The 22813-nt window shown below is 50.9% G+C and overlaps 1 protein-coding gene across 3 annotated transcripts in view; it reads right to left on the bottom strand.

Moving 5' to 3' along the window:
* Positions 1-21959, bottom strand: part of slc38a11 (solute carrier family 38 member 11) — a 239926-nt gene extending 217967 nt beyond the window's left edge. For all 3 annotated transcript variants that reach the window (XM_072474017.1, XM_072474034.1, XM_072474024.1), the window contains exons 1-2: positions 21799-21959; positions 21305-21428 (exon numbers count right to left, since the gene is read on the bottom strand). In XM_072474017.1, the coding sequence (XP_072330118.1) occupies positions 21305-21428; positions 21799-21840 (166 nt within the window). In that variant the 5' untranslated portion in view covers positions 21841-21959. The remainder of the gene's footprint in view (positions 1-21304; positions 21429-21798) is intronic.
* Positions 21960-22813: the final 854 nt, after the last annotated feature.

Raw genomic sequence — 22813 nt, 5'->3', positions numbered from 1 at the left:
CACCAGGTTAAAGTCCATCAGGTTTGTTTCGAATCACTAGCTTTCAGAGCACTGCTCCTGCCTCAGGTGAATCCATATTCTAGAAAGAACATTATTAGACTAGAAAGAGTGCAGAAAAGATTTACTAGGATGCTACCGGGGCTTGATGGTTTGAATTATAAGTAGAGGCTGGATAGACTGGGACTTTTTTCCTTAGGATGTAGGAGGCTTTGGGATGATCTTATAGACGTCTATAAAAGAATGAGGAGCATAGATAAGGTAGATAGTCAACATCTTTTCCCAAAGGTAGGGGAATCTAAAACTAGAGGGCATAGGTTTAAGGTGAGAGGGGAGAGATACAAAAGGATCCAGAGGGGCAATTGTTTCACACAGAGAGTGGTCAGTGTCTGGAAAGAGCTGCCAGATGCAGTAGTAGAGGCAGGTACAATTTTGTCTTTTAAAAAGCATCAGACAGTTATATGGGTAAGGTGGGTATAGAGGGATATAGGCCAAATGTGGGCAATTGGGACAGCTTACTAGTAAGAGCTGGGCGCTGTGGACAAATTGGGCCGAAGGGCCTGTTTCCATGCTGTAAACATCTATGACTCTATGAAAGCAGTTGAGGATCAAGGAAAAACTTTCCACTGACTGGGCTCATACCTGATGCAAACTAAAATGGATGTTGTTGCTGGATACCAAACATCTTACCCTAAGTCATCACTGCAGGATTTCCTAATGACAGAATGTGAAACCCAACAATCTTCCGCTTCTTCAATGGTCTCCACTCCCGCATAAAGACAGTGGTGAAGCTGTTCACTGATGATTTCCACTCATAATTCATCAGGCACTGAAGCAGTCCATGCCCATCTGCAGCAAGACCTGGTGATTATCCAGACTTGTGCTGAAAGGTGAGAAGTAACACACATGCCACAGAACTGCTCTCCGAAAAGAGAACGCCTAACTACCCTTTGACATTTAATGGTATTACCACTATTGAATCCTCACCATAAGCAGCCTGGGTGTCACCATTGATTAGAAAATCAACTGGAAATGCTTGAGTTCACTTGGAATGCCCTTAAATGATTAAAATACACATTTCACTCTTTGATGTGGTTGATGTTTGTAAACATTGGGATGTCATCACTATCCATGAAGGGAGGCGAATGAATCAACACTACAGATGGTTTGTGAAAGCTGTCAATCACAGCTCACAGCTCATCACTAGAAAGTAATGAATGGCTTGCAGCTAATGGATTTGAGGGGTCTAGATCCAGCTCACAGCTTTTCACCTTCCAGCAATGGACAGGCGTTTTTTTTTACCTGGCCCTGTCTGGACAGCTCAAAGCTTCCAGGCAGGGGTCTCTTTTCTTGGGGGGTGGGGGGCGGGGGGAGTCTGTGGAGGGGTACCCTTTAGTCAGGGGGTCCCTTTTGTCATAGAGTCCATGTGGGGGTCCCTTTAGTCAGGATGTCCCTGTGGGGGCTTCTGGGAAGAGCGGTCTCCCTATTACAGAGATCCTGAGGGGGTCCCCATATTACAGGGGTCCGGGGGGGGGGGTGCATGGGAGGGCGTCTGGTAGTGGAGGGGTGGGCACGTCGCGCATTGTGGGCGGGGAAGGTGACCCTTGGATGGACTTTGGGGCATCTCCATTATGGAGTTCCCCCTTGGACCACCGTGAGATCCACCACAACAGGCTCACGAACGCTGGGAGCATTTGTGATTCCCAGTCCTGGGAAACCGAGATTCACTGAGGGTGGGAGAATACGACGCCGGGCCCGCTAAATGGGTCATTAAGACCCTTTTTCTTATTCATTTACGGTATGTTAGGCCAGCATTTATTGCCCATCGCTATTTGCCCTTCAGAACGTGGTGGTGAGTTGCCTCTTGAACTGCTGCAGTCCCTGAGTGTAGGTACACCCGCGGTGCTGTTAGGGAAGGTGTTCCAGGATGTTGCTCCAGTGACAATGAAGGAACAGCGACAGCCAGGGACCCGGGTTTGATTTCTGGCTTGGGTCACTGTCTGTGCGGAGTCTGCACATTCTCCCCATGTTTCCTCCGGACGCTCCGGTGTCCTCCCACAAGTCCTGAAAGACATGCTTGTTCGGTGAATTGGACATTCTGAATTCTCCCACAGTGTACCCAAACAGGCACCGCAGTGTGGCGACCTGGGGATTTTCACAGTGACTTCATTGAAGTATTAATGTAAGTCTACTTTTGACACTAATGAAGATTATTATTATTATATTTCCAAGTCAGGGTGGTGAGTGACTTGGAGGGGAACCTCCAGGTGGTGAGGTTCCCGGGTATTTGCTGCTCTTGTTCTTCTAGATGGCAGTGGTCGTGTGTTTGGAAGGTGTTGTCTAAGGAACCTTGGTGAGTTATTGCAGTGCATCTTGTAGATATTCCAGATGGCTGCCACTGTTAAACAGTGGTGGATTGTTTGAATGTTTGTGAAAGGGGGAGCAATTAAGCAGGCTGTTTTGTCCTGGATGGTGTTGAACGTCTTGAGTGTTGATGGAGCTCCACGCATCCTGACAAGTGGAGAGTATTCCATTACACTCTTGACTTGTGCCTTGTAGATGGTGGACAGGCTTTGGGGGGGTCAGGAGGGGAGTTACTCGCTGTAGGATTCCTAGCCTTTGACCTGTCCTGGTAGCCATGGTATTAATATGGCTAGTCCAGTTCAGTTTCTGATCAATGGTAACCCCCTAGGATATCAATTGTGGGGGATTCAGTGATGGTAATCCCATTGAATGTCAAGGGGCAGTGGTTAGAGTCTCTCTTGTAGAGATGGTCATTGCCTGGCACTTGTGTGGTGCAAACGTAACTTGCCACTTGTCAGCCCAAACCCTAATATTGACCAGGTCTTGCTGCATTTGGACATGGATCACAATTTTGTGATTCTCCTTACCCCAGCTGCTATTGGCCGACGGAGAATCCAGCCCCAAAGTTCCGCAGTCCTGCCACATCCAGTCGTGAATGGTGGTGGACAATTAAACAACTCACTGGATGAGGAGGTTCCACAAATATCCCCATCCTCAATTATGAAGGAGCCTAGCACATAAGTGCCAAAGACAAGGCCAAATAATTTGTCACAACGTCCAGCCAGAAGTGCCAAGTAGATGATCCGTCTCGGTCTCCGCCAGAGGTCCCCAGCATCACAGATGTCAATTTTCAGTCAATACGATTCACTCCACGTGATAGCAAGAAACAGCTGATGGCACTGGATACTACAAAGGCTATGGGTCCTGACAATATCCTGGCAATAGTACTGAAGACTTGTGCTCTAGAACTTGCCACGCCCTTGACCAAGGTGTTCCAGTACAGCTGCAGCACTGGCATTTCCCCAGCAATGTGGAAAACCGCCCAGGTGAGTACTGCACACAAGAAACAGGACAATCCAACCCAGCAAATTCCCATCCATTCCATCTACTCTCGATCATCAGTAAAGTGATGGAAAGGGCCATAAACAGCCCAATCAAGTGGCACTAAATAAGCAGTAACCTGCTCACTGATGCTCAGTTTGAGTTCAGCCTGGGTCACTGAGCTCCTGACCACATTACAGCACTGATTCAAACATGGAAAAAACAGCTGAACTTAAGGCGTGAGGTGAGAGTGACTTCCCTTGACATCAAGGTAGCATTTAAACAAATGTGGTTTCAAGGAGCCTTTGCAAACCTGGAGTCAGTGGGAATAAAAGGCAAAACCGTCACTGGCTGGAGTAAAACCTAGCATAGAGAAAATGGCTTTTGTTGCTGGAGTCCTAGGACATTACTGCAGTAGCTACTCAGATTAGTGTCCTAGGCCCAACCATCTTCAGTTGCTTCATCAATGATCTTCCTTCCATCATAAGGTCAGAAATAGGGATGTTCGCTGATGATTGCATAATGTTCAACTCCTCAGATACTGAAGCAGTCTGTGCCTATAGAGAACAAGACCTGGACACATTCAGGCTTGACACTTCCGGTGACAGTCATTGAGTGAGTCGCACATTTGGTGGCTCCCGCTCGAAGTGGATTTTTTTGGTCCTTCCCCACCCGATTTGAGTGGTGTTTGATGTCAACAGTTGCATGAGTACTGAAGGAATGTAATACTCCTCTGGTGGGACTGGTTTATAGCTTATCGGACGAGGTGTGCAGCAAGCAAGAGGCAGCAGTTTGACCGAGAGATTAATAGAGGTGTGACACAGGAGAAGATGGCAGAGAGTAGAGGGGCGGTGCTGCCTGTCAGTGGTCTACAGAGCAGCTGGTGGAATTTCTCAACAGCAAGTTTCAGCAGCAGAAGAAGGAGGCCTCAGGGGACCTGACTAAGGTGGTGAAGCCGCTTAGGGTGGCGATAGAGTGCATGGAGCAGAAGTACGAGACCCAAGGCCTGGCAATCCAAACGGTGGGGAAGCACAGGGATCGGTTGACCTCGCTGGAGGCAGAAATGGCGATGGTGACGAGCAGCCAAAAAAAGCTGAGTATAAGTTGGAGGATCTTGAAAACCGCTTGAGGTTTCCAAAGTCTCCAGATCATGGGGATGCCTGAGGGTGTTGAAGGAGCGCAGGCCGGCAATATATGACAAACATGTTGGAGAAGCTGATGGGGGAGGAGGCCTTTGACTGTCCTCTCGAGGTGGACCGAGTACACAGGGCACTGAGGAGGAGGCCGCAAGTGGGGGAACCGCCGAGGGTGATGGTGGTGGGACTGCATCATTTTCTCAATAAAGAGAAGATTATGACGTGGGCGAGGCAGACAACGAAGTGCACCTGGGAAGAGAACGAGCTGTGTATTTATCAGCACCTGTGAGCGGAGCTGGCCAGGCGGAGGGCCGGTTACAATCCGACCAAGGCTGCCCTCTACGAGAAGGGGGTGAGATTTGGAGTTCTGTACCCCACTCGTCTGTGGGTTATGCACCAAGAGTTGTATTTTGACTCATCGTAGGAGGCGAAGGACTTTATGAGAGACAATGAACTGGGAGGAGTACGAGGACATTGAACTTTGGAGTGGAGTTATGAATAGAATGTGGTCACACAGGGTGGGTGGATTGGCAAAGGTTACGGCAAGGGCAGTGGAGAGGGTGAATGTGTCTTTGGGTTTTTCGCATATGTTTGGGGTTTGGAGGCATGGGGGTTGAAGGGCAGATTGGTGGTGGGGGAGGGGACGAGGGGTAGTCAGAGGCCCCATGCGGGGGCCATCATGCAAGCTGGTAGAGCTAGTTAACGAGGGTGAAATGAGGGGTTGTCAGGAGGAAGGTGTGGGGGAGGAGGGAATGGGTTGGTTCTTTGTTTGGTTATGGGAAGGGGGGGGGGTGGGATGCTGATGTGGGTGTGGTTGGTGTTGTGTTTGGTCTTTTATACTTCATGAAGGAACTCACCAAACACTTCAACTTGTCCAAACCATAATCTTTTATCCAGTCTCGTGTGGTAAGATAGCAATCTGATACAGAGCATGTTATCAGGGGCTGTTTAGCACAGGGCTAAACGCTGGCTTTGAAAGCAGACCAAGGCAGGCCAGCAGCACGGGTCGATTCCCGTAACAACCTCCCCGAACAGGCGCCGGAATGTGGCGACTAGGGGCTTGTGGTGGTATGTATTAGGGGTAATAAGGTACACCATGAATGCCGAGGAGCTATTGGAGGACAGATGCTGGGTCACGATTGGATCTGCCGCCTACTGGGCTCCACCCAGATAGACGGGGTATAAGAACCCAGTTTACTCCCCGCAGCTGCATTCTGTGACTGAGCTGCTGGGGAACAAGTCTGAACAAGTCTGCTCAATAAAGCCTCGATTGAAGTTCTTTACGTCTCGCCTCGTGTGTGATCGATGGTGCTACAATTGATTGAGCAGACTTAAAAAGGAATATGGAGCTCCGGATCGCCCCGGAGTGCCTGCGAATCGGCCCCAAGCAGCTAACGCAACATCGGCGTTTAAACACTGGCTGGCGTGCTTTGAGGGATACCTCCGAACGGCCCCCGGCAGACCAACGGAAGACCAGAAGATGCAGGTCCTGCATTCCAGGGTGAGTCCCAAAATCTACGCACTCATCGAGGACGCGGAAGAATTCCCAGCGTAGATCAACTTGCTGAAGGAGATCTACATTAGGCCCAACAACCAGGTCTACGCACGCTACCAGCTCACGACAAGATGACAAATCCCCGGGGAATCGCTGGATGAATTCTTCAATGCGCTGACGATCCTGGGAAGAAACTGCGACTGCCCAGCTGTAACGCCGAATGAACACACTGAGCTCCTGATCAGAGACGCTTACGTAGCAGGTTTGGCATCATTGCAAATTCGCCAGAGACGTTTAGAGAAAGACTCTCTCGGACTCACAGAGGCACGGGCCCTTGCAGCCTCCCTCGACGTGGCCTCCCAAAACGCCCGCGCCTATGCCCCCAACCGCATTACAGCCCCTTGGGCTCCGAGGACCCCTGCCGCGACCGACCCCCCGGCAGCCCCCACCCCTCCGCAAGCGTGCGCGGCCAGAATCCCAGACCACCCAGGGGGGCTCCGCTGCTACTTTTGCGGGCAGCCGAAACACCCCCGCCAGCGCTGACCGGCCCGCTCGGCCACCTGTAAAAGCTGCGGCAAAAAGGGGCACTACACAGCGGTGTGCCAGTCCCGTGGGGTCGCCGCTATCTCCGGGGAAGAAAAGGGACCACGGGCTCAACCCCCCCAGCGACCCACGGGCGGCCAACGGGTGCCACCATTTTGGACCCCGGACACCACGAGGGGGAGACGGGCGCCGCCATCTTCCTACCCACGGGCCACGTGCGATCCATGGGAGCGGCCATTTTGTCCACCCCCGGCTGTGTGCGACCCATGGGAGCGGCCATTTTGTCCACCCCCGGCAGCGTGCGATCCATGGACACCGCCATATTGGCTGACAGGCAAGGACCCCAGCGTGGACGGCTCCACACTGCCTGAAGACAACGATCTGATGCACCAACCACGTTTGGCATCGGTGACACTCGACCAGTCACGGCCCCGGACGCTCCAGACGACAACGACAAAGGTGCTGGTGAATGGGCACGAGACGCCGTGTTTGATCGATTCGGGGTGCACGGAGAGTTTTATTCATCCGGACACGGTAAGACGCTGTTCCCTTGTAATTCGGCCAAGCACCCAAAAACATTTTCCTGGTGGCGGGGTCCCACTCCGTTGCAATCAAAGCGTTCTGCATCGCAAACCTAACGGTGCAGGGGAGTGAGTTCAAAAATTACCGGCTGTACGTCCTTCCCCACCTCTGCGCTCCCACCCTCCTGGGGTTGGACTTCCAATGCAACCTCCAGAGCTTAACATTTAAATTTGGCAGCCCTATACCTCCACTGACTATCTGCGGCCTCGCGACACTCAAGGTCGAACCGCCCTCCTTGTTTGCGAACCTCATCCCGGATTGCAAACCCGTCGCCACTAGGTACAGCACCCAGGATCGGACGTTTATCAGGTCCGAAGTCCAGCGGCTGCTGAAGGAAGGCATAATCCAGGCCAGCAAAAGTCCCTGGAGAGCTCAGGTGGTAGTTGTGAAGACAGGGGAGAAGCAGAGGATGGTCGTAGACTACAGTCAGACCATCAACAGGTACACGCAGCTAGATGTGTACCCTCTTCCCCGCATATCCAACATGGTCAATCGGATTGCACAGTACAAGGTCTTCTCCACCATGGACCTTAAGTCCGCCTACCACCAGCTCCCCATTCGCCCCGGTGACCGCAAGTACACTGCCTTTGAGGCAGACGGGCGGCTATACCACTTCTTAAGGGTTCCATTCAGCGTCACGAACGGAGTCTCGGTCTTCCAACGGGAGATGGACCGAATGGTTGACCAGCACGGTTTACGGGCCACGTTCCCGTACCTCGACAACGTTACCATCTGCGGCCATGACCAGCAGGACCACGACGCCAACCTCCGCAAATTCCTCCAGACCGCTAACGCCCTCAACCTCACTTACAACGAGGAAAAATGCGTGTTTAGCACTGACCGTCTAGCCATCTTGGGCTACGTAATGCGTAATGGAGTGATAGGCCCCGACCCCGAACGCATGCGCCCCCTCATGGAGTTCCCTCTCCCCCACTGTGCCAAAGCCCTGAAACGCTGCATGGGCTTCTTTTCTTATTACGCCCAGCGGGTTCCCCAGTACGCAGACAAGGCCCGCCCACTAATCCAGTCCACTACTTTTCCCCTGTCGACAGAGGCCCGCCAGGCCTTCAGCCGCATCAAAGCGGATATCGCATAGGCCATGATGCGCACCATCGCCGAGTCCCTCCCCTTCCAAGTCGAGAGCGACGCATCCGACGTAGCTCTGGCGACCTCTCTCAACCAAGCGGGCAGCACGGTAGCCTTGTGGATAGCACAATTGCTTCACAGCTCCAGGGTCCCAGGTTCGATTCTGGCTTGGGTCATTGTCTGTGCGGAGTCTGCACATCCTCCCCGTGTGTGCGTGGGTTTCCTCCGGGTGCTCCGGTTTCCTCCCACAGTCCAAAGATGTGCGGGTTAAGTGGATTGGCCATGATAAATTGCCCTCAGTGTCCAAAATTGCCCTTAGTGTTGGGTGGGGTTACTGGGTTATGGGGATAGGGTGGCGGTGTTGACCTTGGGTAGGGTGCTCTTTCCAAGAGCCGGTGCAGACTCGATGGGCTGAATGGCCTCCTTCTGCACTGTAAATTCTATGATTCTGACCCGTGGCCTTTTTCTCCCGGACCCTCCACGCTTCAGAAATTCGCCACTCCTCAGTAGAAAAGGAGGCCCAAGCCATAGTGGAAGCTGTGCGACATTGGAGGCATTACCTGGCCAGTAGGAGATTCACTCTCCTCACTGACCAACGGTCAGTAGCCTTCATGTTCGATAATGCACAGCGGGGCAAGATAAAGAACGACAAGATCTTGCGGTGGAGGATCGAACTTTCCACCTTCAATTATGAGATCTTGTACCGTCCCGGAAAGCTGAACGAGCCGTCCGATGCCCTATCTCGAGGCACATGTGCCAACGCACAAGTGGACCTTCTCCAAGCCCTCCACGAGGACCTCTGCCACCCAGGGGTCACTCGCTTCTACCACTTCATAAAGGCCCGCAACCTCCCGTACTCCGTTGAGGACGTCCGAACAGTCACCAGGAACTGCCAAATCTGCGCAGAATGCAAACTGCATTTTTTCAGGCCAGATAGAGCGCACCTGATAAAGGCTTCCCGTCCCTTTGAACGCCTCAGTCTGGATTTCAAAGGCCCCCTCCCCTCCACCGATCGCAACACGTACTTTCTTAACGTCGTTGACGAATATTCCCGTTTCCCCTTCGCCATCCCCTGCCCCGACATGACCGTGGCCATGGTCATTCAAGCCCTCTGCACCATCTTTACCCTGTTCGGTTTCCCTGCCTACATCCATAGCGATAGGGGGTCCTCCTTCATGAGTGACGAGCTGCGTCAATTCCTGCTCAGCAAGGGCATAGCCTCGAGCAGGACGAGGGACAGCTACAACCCCCGGGGGAACGGGGGAGGGAGAACGGAACGGTCTGGAAGACCTTCCTACTGGCCCTACGGTCTAGGAGTCTCCCAACTTCCCACTGGCAGGAAATCCTCCCGGATGCCCTTCATTCTATCCGGTCCCAGCTGTGCACCACCACGAACCAAACGCCTCACAAGCGCCTCCTGGTCTTCCCTAGGAAGTCCGCTTCTGGAACGTCACTTCCGACCTGGCTGACAGCCCCGGGACCCATCCTGCTCCGGAAACATGTGCGGGCGCACAAATCAGACCCACTGGTGGAAAAGGTACATCTACTCCACGCCAACCCGCAGTACGCCCACGTGGCATTCCCAGACGGCCGACAGGACACGGTCTCTCTGCGGGACCTGGCGCCCGCCGGAGCTCCCCACACCCCCCCCAACACCAATCACCACCCCCTCACTCCCGCCGGTGCACCCCACAGCCACCCCCTTCCCGGGGGGATCGGTTCTCCTCCCAGGCCCGCCCAGGAGTAAGGAAACAGAGAGGGACAGCGCGATGCTCCCAGAGTCGACCGGACCCGAGCCAGCACCACCACCACCACCACCCGGGCTGAGACAATTGGAGAGGGCGACCAGAGCACCATCTCGACTCATCAAGTCGACTTAAGATGTATATAATTCAGTGGCCCAGTAAAGCGGCATTGTTGTAAATAGTTAACGCTGCTAATCGGGTAAAATGTGAATAATTCAGTGGCCCAGTAAAAGCGGCATGATTGTATATAGTTCAATGGTTAAGGTACCGACCCTGTAAACCCCGACCACCATACCACCCACCACCCCGCCGGGTTCTTTTTTAACAAGGGGAGAATGTGGTGGTATGTATTAGGGGTAATACGGTACACCATGAATGCCGAGGAGCTATTGGAGGACAAATGCTGGGTCCCGATTGGATCTGCCACCTACTGGGCTCCACCCAGATAGGCGGGGTATAAGAACCCGGTTTACTCCCCGCAGCTGCATTCTGTGACTGAGCTGCTGGGGAACAAGTCTGCTCAATAAAGCCTCGATTGAAGTTCTCTACGTCTCGCCTCGTGTGTGATCGATGGTGCTACAGGGCTTTTCACAGTAACTTCATTTGAAGCCTACTTGTGACAATAAGCAATTTTCATTTTCATTTCATTTCATGGAGTCTGCTAACTTCTCCTCGGGATCTTGCACCTGGCACTGACCACTCTCATGTAAGTCTTATTACCCTCTCAATCCTCTTCTGAAGATGGCTGGCCGATGTGTCTCCTTTTATATCCGAGTTACAGGTCACATAACTTGTTTTCGAGACCGCATGATGTGTCTGTACCGCCACCTGCTGGTTGGAGGTCGGACACCATCCAACTATGATATAGCCCAGAGACATATCACCACAGTTAGGGAGGGATCACGGCAGATATCTTGGGGTGAGCCCGAAAGAGTGCGAGATGCGGGCCAGGGGGGGCTGGCTAAAGAAGGGTTATGGCTGATCAGCAGGGAAGGGGGGCAATGTGCCCCCCACCCCCCCGACCCAGTTGATTACATGAAACATGCAGGGGTTGACTGGGCCGGCTAAACAGTTGTGTGTTTTCGCTCACTGGAGGAGTTTGAAGGCGGATGTTGTGTTTCACCAGGAGAAACACCTGAAGCTGGGGGATCAGATGAGGCTGAGGAAGAGATGGGTGGAGCAGGTGTTCCATGTTACATTACGTGATTGCAATGCATCGTTACTCTATGCTTACTTCCAGAATGGTTTGGTGGTTGTAGTTTAATGAAACTATTAGTCTTCAATGTAAAGCAAATAACATTTAATGAATAACAAATATAAATACTAATGAGTTAATTCACTCTTCACAATCAGAGATAATGATAAAGTAAATCAGAAGAAGTATTAATTAAATTTAACTACACTTGCCAACTAAGCTACATCTAACACTCTGCTGCCTAGTCACTCCTGGTTCGAAGAGTTTATATATATGGATCTAGTGCTGCCATCCAGTGGTTTTCTAACACTATGATAACAGTTGTTAACCCTTTACATACCAACAGATATACAAATCACTACATTCCACTCGGGATTGGACATGAAGATCGGGGGGGGAGCTGCCGGTGCTGGTCAACAACAAGGTGGCCTTCGAGGTTGTAGCGGACCTGGGGGCAGATATGTGATGGTTAGTGGGGAGCTGGAGGGGACGTTTGTTGGCCTGCTGAATGTTTATGCCCCAAATTGGGATGACGTGGGCTTTTTTGAGGCCAGTGTTAGGGAAGATTCCAGACCTGGACACACACTGGCTGATTTTAACACATCCGGGATCCGAGGCTGGACCGGACGTGTCCCAGGTCGCTGAAAGTTTCGGCTGTGGCGAGGGAGTTGAGAGGGCTCATGGACTGTATAGAGAGGCTATTTGGAAGGCCGAGGGTGAAGACGGTTTCTTATTTTTCGCATGTGCAACGGGTGTAATCCTGGATTGACTTTTTGTTGTGGATAAGGCGCTGTTAGCGAGTGTGGCCGATTCGGAGTATTTGGCGATCGTGGTCTCTGGCCACTCTCCACACTGGGTGGGTTTTCAGGTGGCACAGGGGAGGCCCAGCGGCCGCAGTGGAGGTTGGATGTGGGATTGTTGGCGGATGAGGGGTGAGGAATGAGAGAGGCAAGGTTGTGGCAGACCCAGAATGGGGTATTTGAGGCCTTTTACAAAAAGTTGTTTGAGTCAGAGCCTTTGCCTGGGAGGAGGGTATGAGGCGATCCTTGGATGGGCTAGAGTTCCCGAAAGTGGAGGAGGAGAAGCTGCAGGGGTTGGGTGCCCTAATTGGGCTTAAGGAGGTGATGGACTGTGTAGGTTTGATGCAGGCGGGGAAAGCCCGGGGCCTGATAGGCTCCCAGCCAAATTCTATGAGATGTTTGGTGTGGAGCTGGGGCGCCTGCTTGTGGGGATGTACAATGAGTGAAGGGCAAGGGAGGTGCTTCTCCCCCATATTGTAGCAGGCGTTCATTTAGTTGATTTTAAAGATGGATAAGGAGCTGGAGCAGTGTGGGTCGTACCACCCATCGTGCTGTTAAATATGGATGCGAAGTTGCTCGAGAAGGTGTTAGTATCGCAGATAGAGGACTGTGTGCTGGGGATGATAGGAGAGGACCAGACGAGGTTTGTGAAGGGACAGCAGCTGTCGACAAATGTGTGTAGGCTTCTCAATAGTATCATGATACCCTCGGAGGGGCAGGAGGTAGAAGTGGTGGTGGCAATGGATGCAGAGAAGGCTTTCGATTGGGTGAGTGGGCATATATGTTGGAGATGCCGGGCCATTTTTGGTTGGGTCAGGGTTTCATGGATTGGGTTCGGCTGCTGTATAGGGCGTTGATGGCTCATTCTGGACAAACAGGACGTACTTCAGGTTGAAGCAGGGGATGAGATGGGGTACCCTCTCTCCCCGCTGCTTTTTGCTCTGGTGATAGAGCTATTGGTCATGGCACCCAGGACATTGAGTGGTTGGAGAGGGGAGGGGTTGAGCACAGAGTTTTGTATGCAGATGAACTTCTGCTATGTATCTCGGACCCGGTGGGGAGCTTTGATAGGGTTATGGAGATCCTGAAGGAATTTGGCCGTTTCTCGGGGTATAAATTGAACATGGGGAAAAGAGAGGTGTTCCCACTTAATGCCAGAGGGCTGGAGAGGGGCGACAGGAGTTGCCGTTCTGGATGGTGGGCATAAGCTTTCAGTATCTCGGGATACAGGTGGCATGGAGCTGGGCCCATCTACATAAATTGAATTTGGCACGACTGTGGAGGGTATGAAATCAGACTTTAAGAGGTGGGATGTGGGGCCATTGTTGTTGGCTCGGCAGGTGCAGACGGTTAAAATGACGGTGCTGCCCACGTTCCTGTTCGTGTTCCAGAACCTCCCCACCTTTGTTCCCAAGTCCCTTTTTAGGAAGGTGAATGAGATAACTTTCAAGGTTCGTGTGGGCGGGGAAAACTCCGCCGGGTGAGGAGAGAGCCTTTGGAGTGTGTGTGTGTGTGTGTGTGTGTGTGTGGTGGTGGGGGGGGGGGGGGGGGGGGGGGGAGCTGGCACTGCCGCGTTTTGCTGAATTATTAGGCTGTGAACATCGCAATGGCCAGGAAATGGGCAGTGGAAGAGGGGTCGGTTTGGGAGCGGATGGAAACAGTGTTGTGTAGCAGGACGAGTCTGAGGGCACTGTTGTTGGCGCCCTTCCCATTCTCGCCGGCCCAGTATTCCGTGAACCCGGCGGTGGTCTCAGCGTTGTGAGTCTGCAACCAATGCAGGCAACATTTCGGGTTGGAAGGTATGTCTCCCAGGGCACCGATATGCGATAATCGTAGGTTTGTGCCAGCGGGGCTGGATGAGAGGTTCTGGAGGTGGTGGCAGGTAGGGATAGAGTGCTTCAGGGACTTGTTTGTAGGGGATACGTTTACAGGTTGGAAAAGCTGTAGGAAATGTATGAGTTGTCTAAGGGAAATGGGTTCAGCTACCTGCAGGTGAGAGACTTTTGAGGAGAGAGGTGCCGTCCAGTGTTACTAGATAGGTTGTTGAAAATGATATTGGGGAGGGGAGAGTGGCAGACATTAGTGGAGAGCTGATGGAGAGGGAGGGTGCGGTGGAGGCGATCAGATGCAAAAGGGGGGAGGCATTGGGTGGGGAGGTGAGGGCCGGACTGTGGAAGGAAGCCCTGCGGATGGTGAACACATCCTCGCCATGTGCAAGGTTAAGCCTCATCCAATTTAAGGTGCTGCACAGGGCCCACATGACAGTTGCGAGGATGAACCGGTTCTTTGCAGGGGTGGAGGATAGGTGTGGAGGGTAGGATAGGAAGAAACTTTTCTCCTTGGTGGAGGGATCAATGACCAGGGGCCATAGATTTAAGGTAAGGGACAGGAGGTTCAGAGGGAATGTGAGGAAAAACTTTTTCACCCAGAGGATGGTGGGAGTCTGGAACTCACTGCCTGAAAGAGTGGCGGAGGCAGAGACCCTCATAACATTTAATAAGTATTTAGGTGTGCACTTGTGATGCCAAGGCACACAAGGCTATGGGCCAAGTGCTGAAAAATGGGTGGTTGTTTTTGACTCGCGTAGATGCAATGGGCCAAAGGCCTTTTCTGTGCTGTAAATCTCTTTGACTCTGACTCTATCACAAGACTTGCCGTGTAAAAACTAAAGCTTCCTCCTCATGCCTTTGGTTAATTTTTCCTCAGCTGTGGTGTCCAAAATTAAACACACACTGCTCCAACTGAGGCCTAGCTAGTTAAAAGCAAATTACTGCGGATGCTGGAATCTGAAACCAAAGAGAAAATGCTGGAAAGTCTCAGCAGGCCTGACAGCATCTGTAGGGAGAGAAAAGAACTAACGTTTCGAGTCCAGATGACCCTTTGTTAAAGCTAGAGGCCTAGCTAGTGTTTTATATAGGTTTACCATAACCTTCTTGCTTTTTTAATCTCTGCCTCTGTTGAGAAAGCCAAAGATCCCATCTGTTTAGTAAACAGCATTCTCAACTTGATCATCTACCTTCAAAGATCTGTGTACATACACCACCGGTTTCTAAGCTCCCTTTTTAAATTGCATAATTTAGTTAATATATTCTTCATTATTCTATATATATTCCTCATTATTAAAGAACAAAGAACAATACAGCACAGGAACAGGCCCTTCGGCCCTCCAAGCCTGTATGGATCATGATACCAACCTTGGCCAAAACCCTCTATACCCATCCTATCCATGTGTTTGTCAAGATAACCTTTTGAACGCCATTAATGTATCTGCTACCACAACCTCCCCTGGTAATGCGTTCCAGGCACTCACCACTCTCTGCGTAAAACTTTGCCCCATGGACCTTAAACGTATGCCCTCTGGTGAATGACCCCTGGCGAATGCCTAGCATCCAAATCACACCTTGATGTCTGGATCCTGTCCTTGAAAACTGCGGGAGGCAACATCACACACGTAGCAGCCAACATCTGGACACCGAACGGATGGGACACAGCTCCGGGGATATGTCCATGGCCACAGGGTGAGTGAGTGCCACAGGGAGGGGGAGATGCCTGGAGAGATGGGCCAAGGCTTCGGAGCTGGCCCACATTGCAGAAGAAAGTGACAGAGGCATTATATTAGTTGTATACAAAAGGTGTTTATTGTGTGTAAACAATTCCCCACACTCCCGATGGTGCTGATCCCCCTCCCCCACCTCTCACCCTCTACCTACCCATTCCCCCAGTGTCCCCAGTGATCCTTGAAGTGCCTGGCCCTCCTAGCTCTACCACTATGTTTCGGTGTGTCCCCAGGATGCACATCAGAGGTGGAGGCAGTCAGCTGTTTACCACGTCCCGTGGCATTTGATGCCCCTGTCGGGTGTCCTCTGGGGCCGGATAGCTGTGCCGTCCTGTCCAGTGTGCTGACTTTCAGATGCGACCTCGTCAGTGGGGGGAACTCGGGAGAGTTGGTGACCACCCTCGCCACTCATGGGGCGGGTTTGGGTCGGCACCCAGCACCCCCTTTTCCCGCTCGGTGCCCATGGGGCAGCAGGTTCGAGCCCCAGTTGCCCCTGCATCATCTGACTCTTCCAGCCCTGGCGGTTCCCCATGATCTGCACCATCTTGTCGGTGCCCTCGGCGATGCTCCTCAGCGCCTCAGCAATGCCCACCTGCGACTGGGACAAGCTCCACAGTGCCTTGGCCATTCCTATCTGAGACCGGGACATGCCCCGCAGAACCTCATCAAGTTGGGTGACAACCGCCAGCGAGGCAGACATTCTGTAGAGATCCTCAGCCATGACCGTCACCAACTGCGTGACGCTTAGGACACCTTCACTAATGGTGCCAATGTGGTGCACCGGGCTCGCCACTACCGTCGCCACCCTACCAGTGTTGGCCTCGGTGCCATGCATTGGTGGTGACATCTCCTGCGCCAGTAGCCTCTGGGACTCCTCCAAACAGCTATGGACCCGCTAGAGTGTCACTGACACTTCCCTCTGAGTGTTCCAGCTGCTCTCTAACGTCTCCATCAGTTCCAGGATGACCTCTTCCTCAGGCTCAGCGTCAAGCTGGGACCTCGCTGGGGGATCCTGCCTCCACCTGATGTACATCAGCAGCAGTGTTGTGCTCCCAGATTGTGCCCCAGAAGCCTGTCCACTAACATTTCCCACCGAGGTGCGTGTATCTGCACTGGTGCAGGGTGAGAATGACAGCTGTGACGGGTCGATCGTGCCTACCTCGGAGATCTCCTCTCAGGTGTTCTTCTGGGAGGCTGGAGAGGGAGTCACCTGAGATGGGCTGGCGCTATCTTCTGGAGGACCTGCGGGAGAATGGACATGTGGTCAGTGGGAGGGATGGGTCAGTCAGTGAGGCAATAACAACTCACATTTGACAGGTCCTTTTGCTGGGTCACACTGGTTCCTCACCTCTGCAGCATCCCCAGCCTCCACGTTGGTGACCACTCTATCCTCGGTCACCTGAGCCACCTCCAGGGCACGCTCCTCGAAGGTGGTGAGGATTCTTATATCCAGCACACCTCCGCCAGTCTGGGTCCTCTCCTGGCGATTGTGGGAGAGCTTTTCCAGAGGAGACGCAGAGAGGGCATCATTAGCCACACACCTAGTTCACAGTCGTGGGAACGGGGGGGAGCGGTGTGAAGGAAGTGTTGGGGGGTGGGGTTGAAGGGAGAGGGGGTTGCAAGTCGCATGGAACGTTTGGGGGTGGATGCTCGCATGGGGGCAGAAAGGTCTTGGTGGGGAGGGAGGGAGGGAGGCAGGGGTGGGGGGCTTGATTTCCACTCACTCGTGCTGCCCGGTGTAGGTCATTGACCTTTATCTGGCACTAGATGCCAGTCCTCCTGCTCACACTCCCAGCACTCACAGCCGCCACCTGGTCCCAGGCAGCACTGGCTGCACTATGGCTGACCCTCCAGGAAACAGGACATCCTTCATGGCCTCCACTGTGTCTAGCAGCCTCCCCAGATCTGCACCCCCGAATCTTGGGGCCGGTCTCCTGGGCGCCATTGTTGCGAGCTGGCTGGAGTTGGCTGAGCAAATGCTGCTTAAGTGCTGCTCAACCTTGTTAGCGGGGGGTTGGCGAGCGCGGTGCCGGCGAATTAGCTGGCGAGCCTTCATTTGCAGTGAGAAGCCCGTGAGGCCTCATCAAGTGGACCAATTGACGTTGAATAGCATTGCCGGCCTCGATGGGCTGAGTGCCAGGAAGCTCACAGCAATTCCCGGTCGCTACTACAGATAGAAATCATACTGGAGAATCACGCCCTTAGACACATCTTTGGGCCATGGGAAGTTTCTCACCAGTTTAGCCCATACTTAGAGTTTTTTTCAGCACCTGGAACCTGAACTCAGAGATCGGCCCACTATTCTGAAAGGGTGCCCTGATCTCTAAGTGAGCTTATGGGTCCCCTCCACTCCCACCCATGGGCAATGTCAACCCCCCCGCACGTGGGCATTACCATCCCCCCCCCCCCCCCCCCCCCCCAGTGAGGACACCTGATATGGGGTGCCTGGGAATCCCCCTTTTCAGGCACCCCCATGCCCCCTTACAGGCCCCACCCCTCACACCACCAACCTCCAAGAGGCCCCTCCTTACCTGGCATGCACTCCCCACCTTTCAAACCCCCCCCTCCACCCTCCATTCATGGGCCTTGCCCCCCTCTGGCCTGACCTCTGGCAATGCCACCCAGGCACCCTTGTACTGCCACCCTGGCACCCAAAAAGTGCTCCTACTGGCTTTGCAGTGCCAGTGTGGCAGTGCCAAGGCGTCCGCATTCCAAAGGGAGGGCCAGGGAGGTATCCTGCACTATCCCTGACGACCCAGGGGCCTCAGATAGCCCGGAAGACTCCCGGGTGTTATTCCGCCTGATCCACGTTTGTGTGAACCAGTACTGAACGGTGGCTAGCTGCAGCCTCCCTGGGGGGGCCGGTAGATATTGCATAAATGCGCCAAAGTAGGTTTAAACCCTACTTAGGCGCATGCCGTTTGGTCACGTACCTTTGGGGCATGCTTCAGATTGCGATGCCTCGCGGGACTTGGGTAGATCCAGTGAGGCGTGAAGGCTGCCAGGAAACCCGCGAGAGGCCTCTCCCGGGATCGACCGGCCGTGTTGTGCTCTTGCTCGAGGGTAATGTGGCTACAATATCATACCTACAATGTTTTAGCCTCAACTACTTTGTATAACGAATTCCACAGGCCAACCACTCTGTGGGTGAAGAAATTTCTCCTCATCTTAGTCATAAATGGTTTGCCCCATATCCTTAGACTGTGACCCCCTGGTTCTGGACTTCCCCACCATCGGCAATATCCTTCCTGCATTTAGTCCCTGACTAGTCCCGTTAGATTTTTCTAGGTTTCTATGAGATGTCCCTCATTCTTCGAAACTCCGGCAAATATAATCCTAACTGACTCAAACTCTCCTCATATGTCATTGTGTCATCTGCAAATTTGGAACTATGTATTTAGTTCCCTCATTTAAATGATTAATATTTATTGTGAATAGTTGGGGTCCTAGCACCATACCTGTGCTACCCACTAATCACTGCCTGCCACTTGAAAAAATATTTGTTAATTCCTACTCTTTGTTTCCTGTCTGCCAACCAGTTTCTATCCATCACAATACACTACCTTGAATCTCATGTGCTTTAATTTACACACTAATGTCTTAGGGGCTGGTTTAGCACAGTGGGCTAAAAAGCTGGCTTGTAATGTAGAATAAGGCAGCAGAGCAGGTTCAATTCCCGTACCGGCCTTCCCGAACAGGCGCCGGAATGTGGCGACTAGGGGCTTTTCACAGTAACTTAATTGAAGCCTACTTGTGATAATAAGTGATTATTATTATGTGGGACTTTGTTGAAAGCCTTCTGAAAGTCCAAATATACCACATCCACTGGCTCTTCCTTGTCAACTCTGCTGGTTACATCCCAGTTATATACAGCAGATTTGACAAGCTTGAAAATAAAAATGAAAATCGCTATTTTTATACTCTATTTTCCCCTTCTTAATCAATCACTTTGTCCTCCTTTGCTGAATTCTAAACTGTTCCCAAAAATCAGGTCTGCTGTTTCCTATTGGCCAATTTGCATGTCTCTTCCTTGGATCTAATACTACCTCTAGTTTCCCATGTAAGCCAAGGTTTTGCTACTTTTCATGTTTTATTTTTGTGCCAGACAGGAATGACCAATTGCTGCAGTTCACCCATGCACTTTTTGAATGTTTGCCATTGCGTATTCACTGTCACCCCTCAAGTAATGTTCGCCAATCCAACATAGCCAACTAGTGCCACATACCATTGTAGTTTCCTTTATTTAGATCCAGGATCCTCATCTCAGAATCAACTATGATAAAAAATTTATATCATATTATGGTCACTCATCCCCAAGGGGCCTTGCACAGTAGATTGCCAATTATCCCCTTCTCATTACATAATGCACAGTCTAGGATGGCCTGTTCTGTACTTGGTTCCTCAATTGGTCCAGAAATCCATCCCGTATACACTGCAGGAATTCCTCCTCTATGATATTGTTACTAATTTTAATTGCCCAATCTATATGCAAATTAAAGTCATCCATAATTACAGATTTTTCTTTATTGCATGTGTCTTTAATTTCCTGTTTAATTCCATTCCCAACATCACCACTACAGTTTGGGGGTCTGTATACAACACCCATGAATGATTTTGCCCTTGGTGTTTCTCAGCTCTACCCATACAGATTAACATCTTCAGAGCTAATATCCTTCCTCACTAATGCATTAATTTTCTCTTTAACCAGTAATGCCACCCCACCACCTTTCCCTTTTTGTCTGTCCCCCCTAAATATTGAATACTCCTGGATGTTCAATCCCCATCCCTGGTCACCCCGCAACCATGTCTCCGTAATCCTAACTATATCATATCTATTTACAGGGTTCATTCATGCACTCTATTGTGAATGCACGATGTGTTAAGACACAAAGCTGTAAGACTTGTCTTTTTTCACATTTCTTCTCCTGTTCCTGTTAATTTTCAATGTTGCCCAGATTGATTCTGACCCTTGATTTCTCTGCCTTTCACTTTTCTTATTCCCCTTTTCTTTGTGTCCATGTTTCCTCCTCCCCTGACTCTTTACATATGTTCCCATCCCCTTGCCATTTTAGTTTAAACCCTTCCCAACCACTCGAGCAAATATATATCAAATGTAACAATGGTCTTAATACTAACCCCGGGGGAACATCACTGCATGTTTCTTCACAGATGACGACTGGAAGGTGCCTGTGTGTGATTGTTTTTAATATGGGATATGAGGCGGTCGTTGGGCACGCTGACTACCACAGCGTCTCCGCTTGGGGGGACCTTGGTCCAATGGCAAAGTGGTAAGCAAGACAATTGGATCGGTTTTGAGACCTTAGAATGGTTTGGTGCATGATGACACAGTGTATTCTTAGCACCTGTCTGAAAAGCAATCCTTCGGCACAACTTTCTCTTTTCTGTCCTTTCATCGATTTTGTACCCATTCTAGTCACTGCTCCCTTATTCCCATGGGTTTTAATTTTGCTAACGAGTCTCTGACAAGCCTCTGCTGTCTACTGTTATTTCCACGCCTGCCTTCATTAGGGAACTTCTGGCAAAATTGCTGTCTCACTGAATAATAATTTGTCCTCGGATTTTAGATCTCTTCAAAGAATCACATAGCTTATCATTCTGCATCATCGCACCAATCACCTGAAACCTTTTCAACACTCACTTCAAAGCAGTTGGATCCTTCATAAAAACAAGGTATACATTATTGATTCTGGAATTTCCGAGACATTGTTTGCTGAACATCAAACTCTTGGTGGTCAATGACTGACCGTTTGGATGAATGGCTTTTAATGAATGTAGGACTAAAATAAATAGCAAGCGTGTTTACCAATGATCCCCGAGCCTATGATAGAGTTTATGAAATTGCAGCTGGCTGATGAAAGATTGCCTTTCTGCCCTTCTGTCGCCTTCTCGTTGAAAACCAACGATTTTTTATCGTCCGCATCGACCACCTACAAAAAAAAACCGACGCGCAAAATTCAATAACAACAAAAAAACTCTATTTAGTTCAATTTCCGCACACACCTTCTCACGTGTAATCAAACAGGCACACCACCAGAATTAACACTTACCACAACACTGGCATTTCAGGCGCTGTTCAATGCACTTTATATCTTATCCATTGCTTCACATTTCACTTGTTTCTGATCTGTGGTTTTACAGTTGCGAAAACATTCAATTCCTCCCGCACAGATTAAGTTTTTCCCCGTAAACTTTTATTTCAATGCAACACCACCGGTCCATCTCGCAGTACAACTTGGTGTCGGTTTATATCAGATGCAAATGTTGGGACTGTGTTGAAAATGACAATTTCCCCCTTACCTCGCTGTAGTTTTCCCGCATCTCTTGGTTTTCATCTCCCATGCTGTGTCCCTTCCTGAAGCACGGAAAAGGAATATCTTGTGGCGTTTTTTGTTTAGTTTTTAAGTGCTGTGTAACTGAAGAGACCAGACTGATGATCTGTGTTCCAGGCGTTTCACAGCCACCGGGAGGAAAGCCTTTTAAGGAAATCTAGCTCCTCCCCTATCCGCCCCCTCGACACGGACCCTGCCATCCGGGCTCAAGTGAGGGATACAATGTAATGTTTGCAATTTCATTTCTCCAAGAGAGGGAGCAGCAGCATTTTCCTCCTTCACAAATTAGCAACCGAAAATGATACTGCGGTTAAAAAAAAGTTTCTTCTAAACACAGAAGTTAACTCCACTGCGACGGCGGAACATTGACAAATACGTTAATCCCAACTCCCCTTCCCCCGCTAGGGAATTCTGATGGGAACATTGCCAGATTTTTCTATCCAAATCTACTTTCCAGTTGGTAGTGCTTGATGTGTCTATTTTGTTTTGAGTTAGACAGTTCCCAGCATCGGGATCCGTGTCGAAATTGTCAGTGCAGAAACGGAGTTCTATTTCTGGTCACGCCGTTGTTATTTCTTGTCGATTTCGGTGAGACGTGCAATCGACCTGTGGATTACGATGTGCTGGACAGCATTCAGTAATTGCATGCACAGCTCCGCGATTTAAAAACAGCGAAATATCGGCGATCTGTCAGTGAAATCCCCTTTTCACCGAGAGATCAGTTAGATTGAGTGAGAATTAGCCAGCGCCAGGTCCCTGAACCAAAGTGAACTCCCAACAGCCAGCATTCACATTCGATAGCAGATGCAATTACTTCCACTGTCTTTGATTAGAAATGTGCGCCAAGTGCTTATTTACTATTATTGGTCACAAAATAACAGGCACCCAGGATAAGACTGTGATGAACAATATTTTGCATTAAGCCTAGGGCAAAATGGTGTGCTCATCACATCTTGGCAAATGTGACCGGTTGTGGCAATGTT

This window comes from Scyliorhinus torazame, chromosome 2 (genome assembly GCF_047496885.1).
Source record: "Scyliorhinus torazame isolate Kashiwa2021f chromosome 2, sScyTor2.1, whole genome shotgun sequence".
NCBI lineage: Eukaryota > Metazoa > Chordata > Chondrichthyes > Carcharhiniformes > Scyliorhinidae > Scyliorhinus > Scyliorhinus torazame.
The sequence above is the reverse complement of the archived record's forward strand: the minus strand, read 5'-3'. Positions and strand labels throughout refer to the sequence as shown.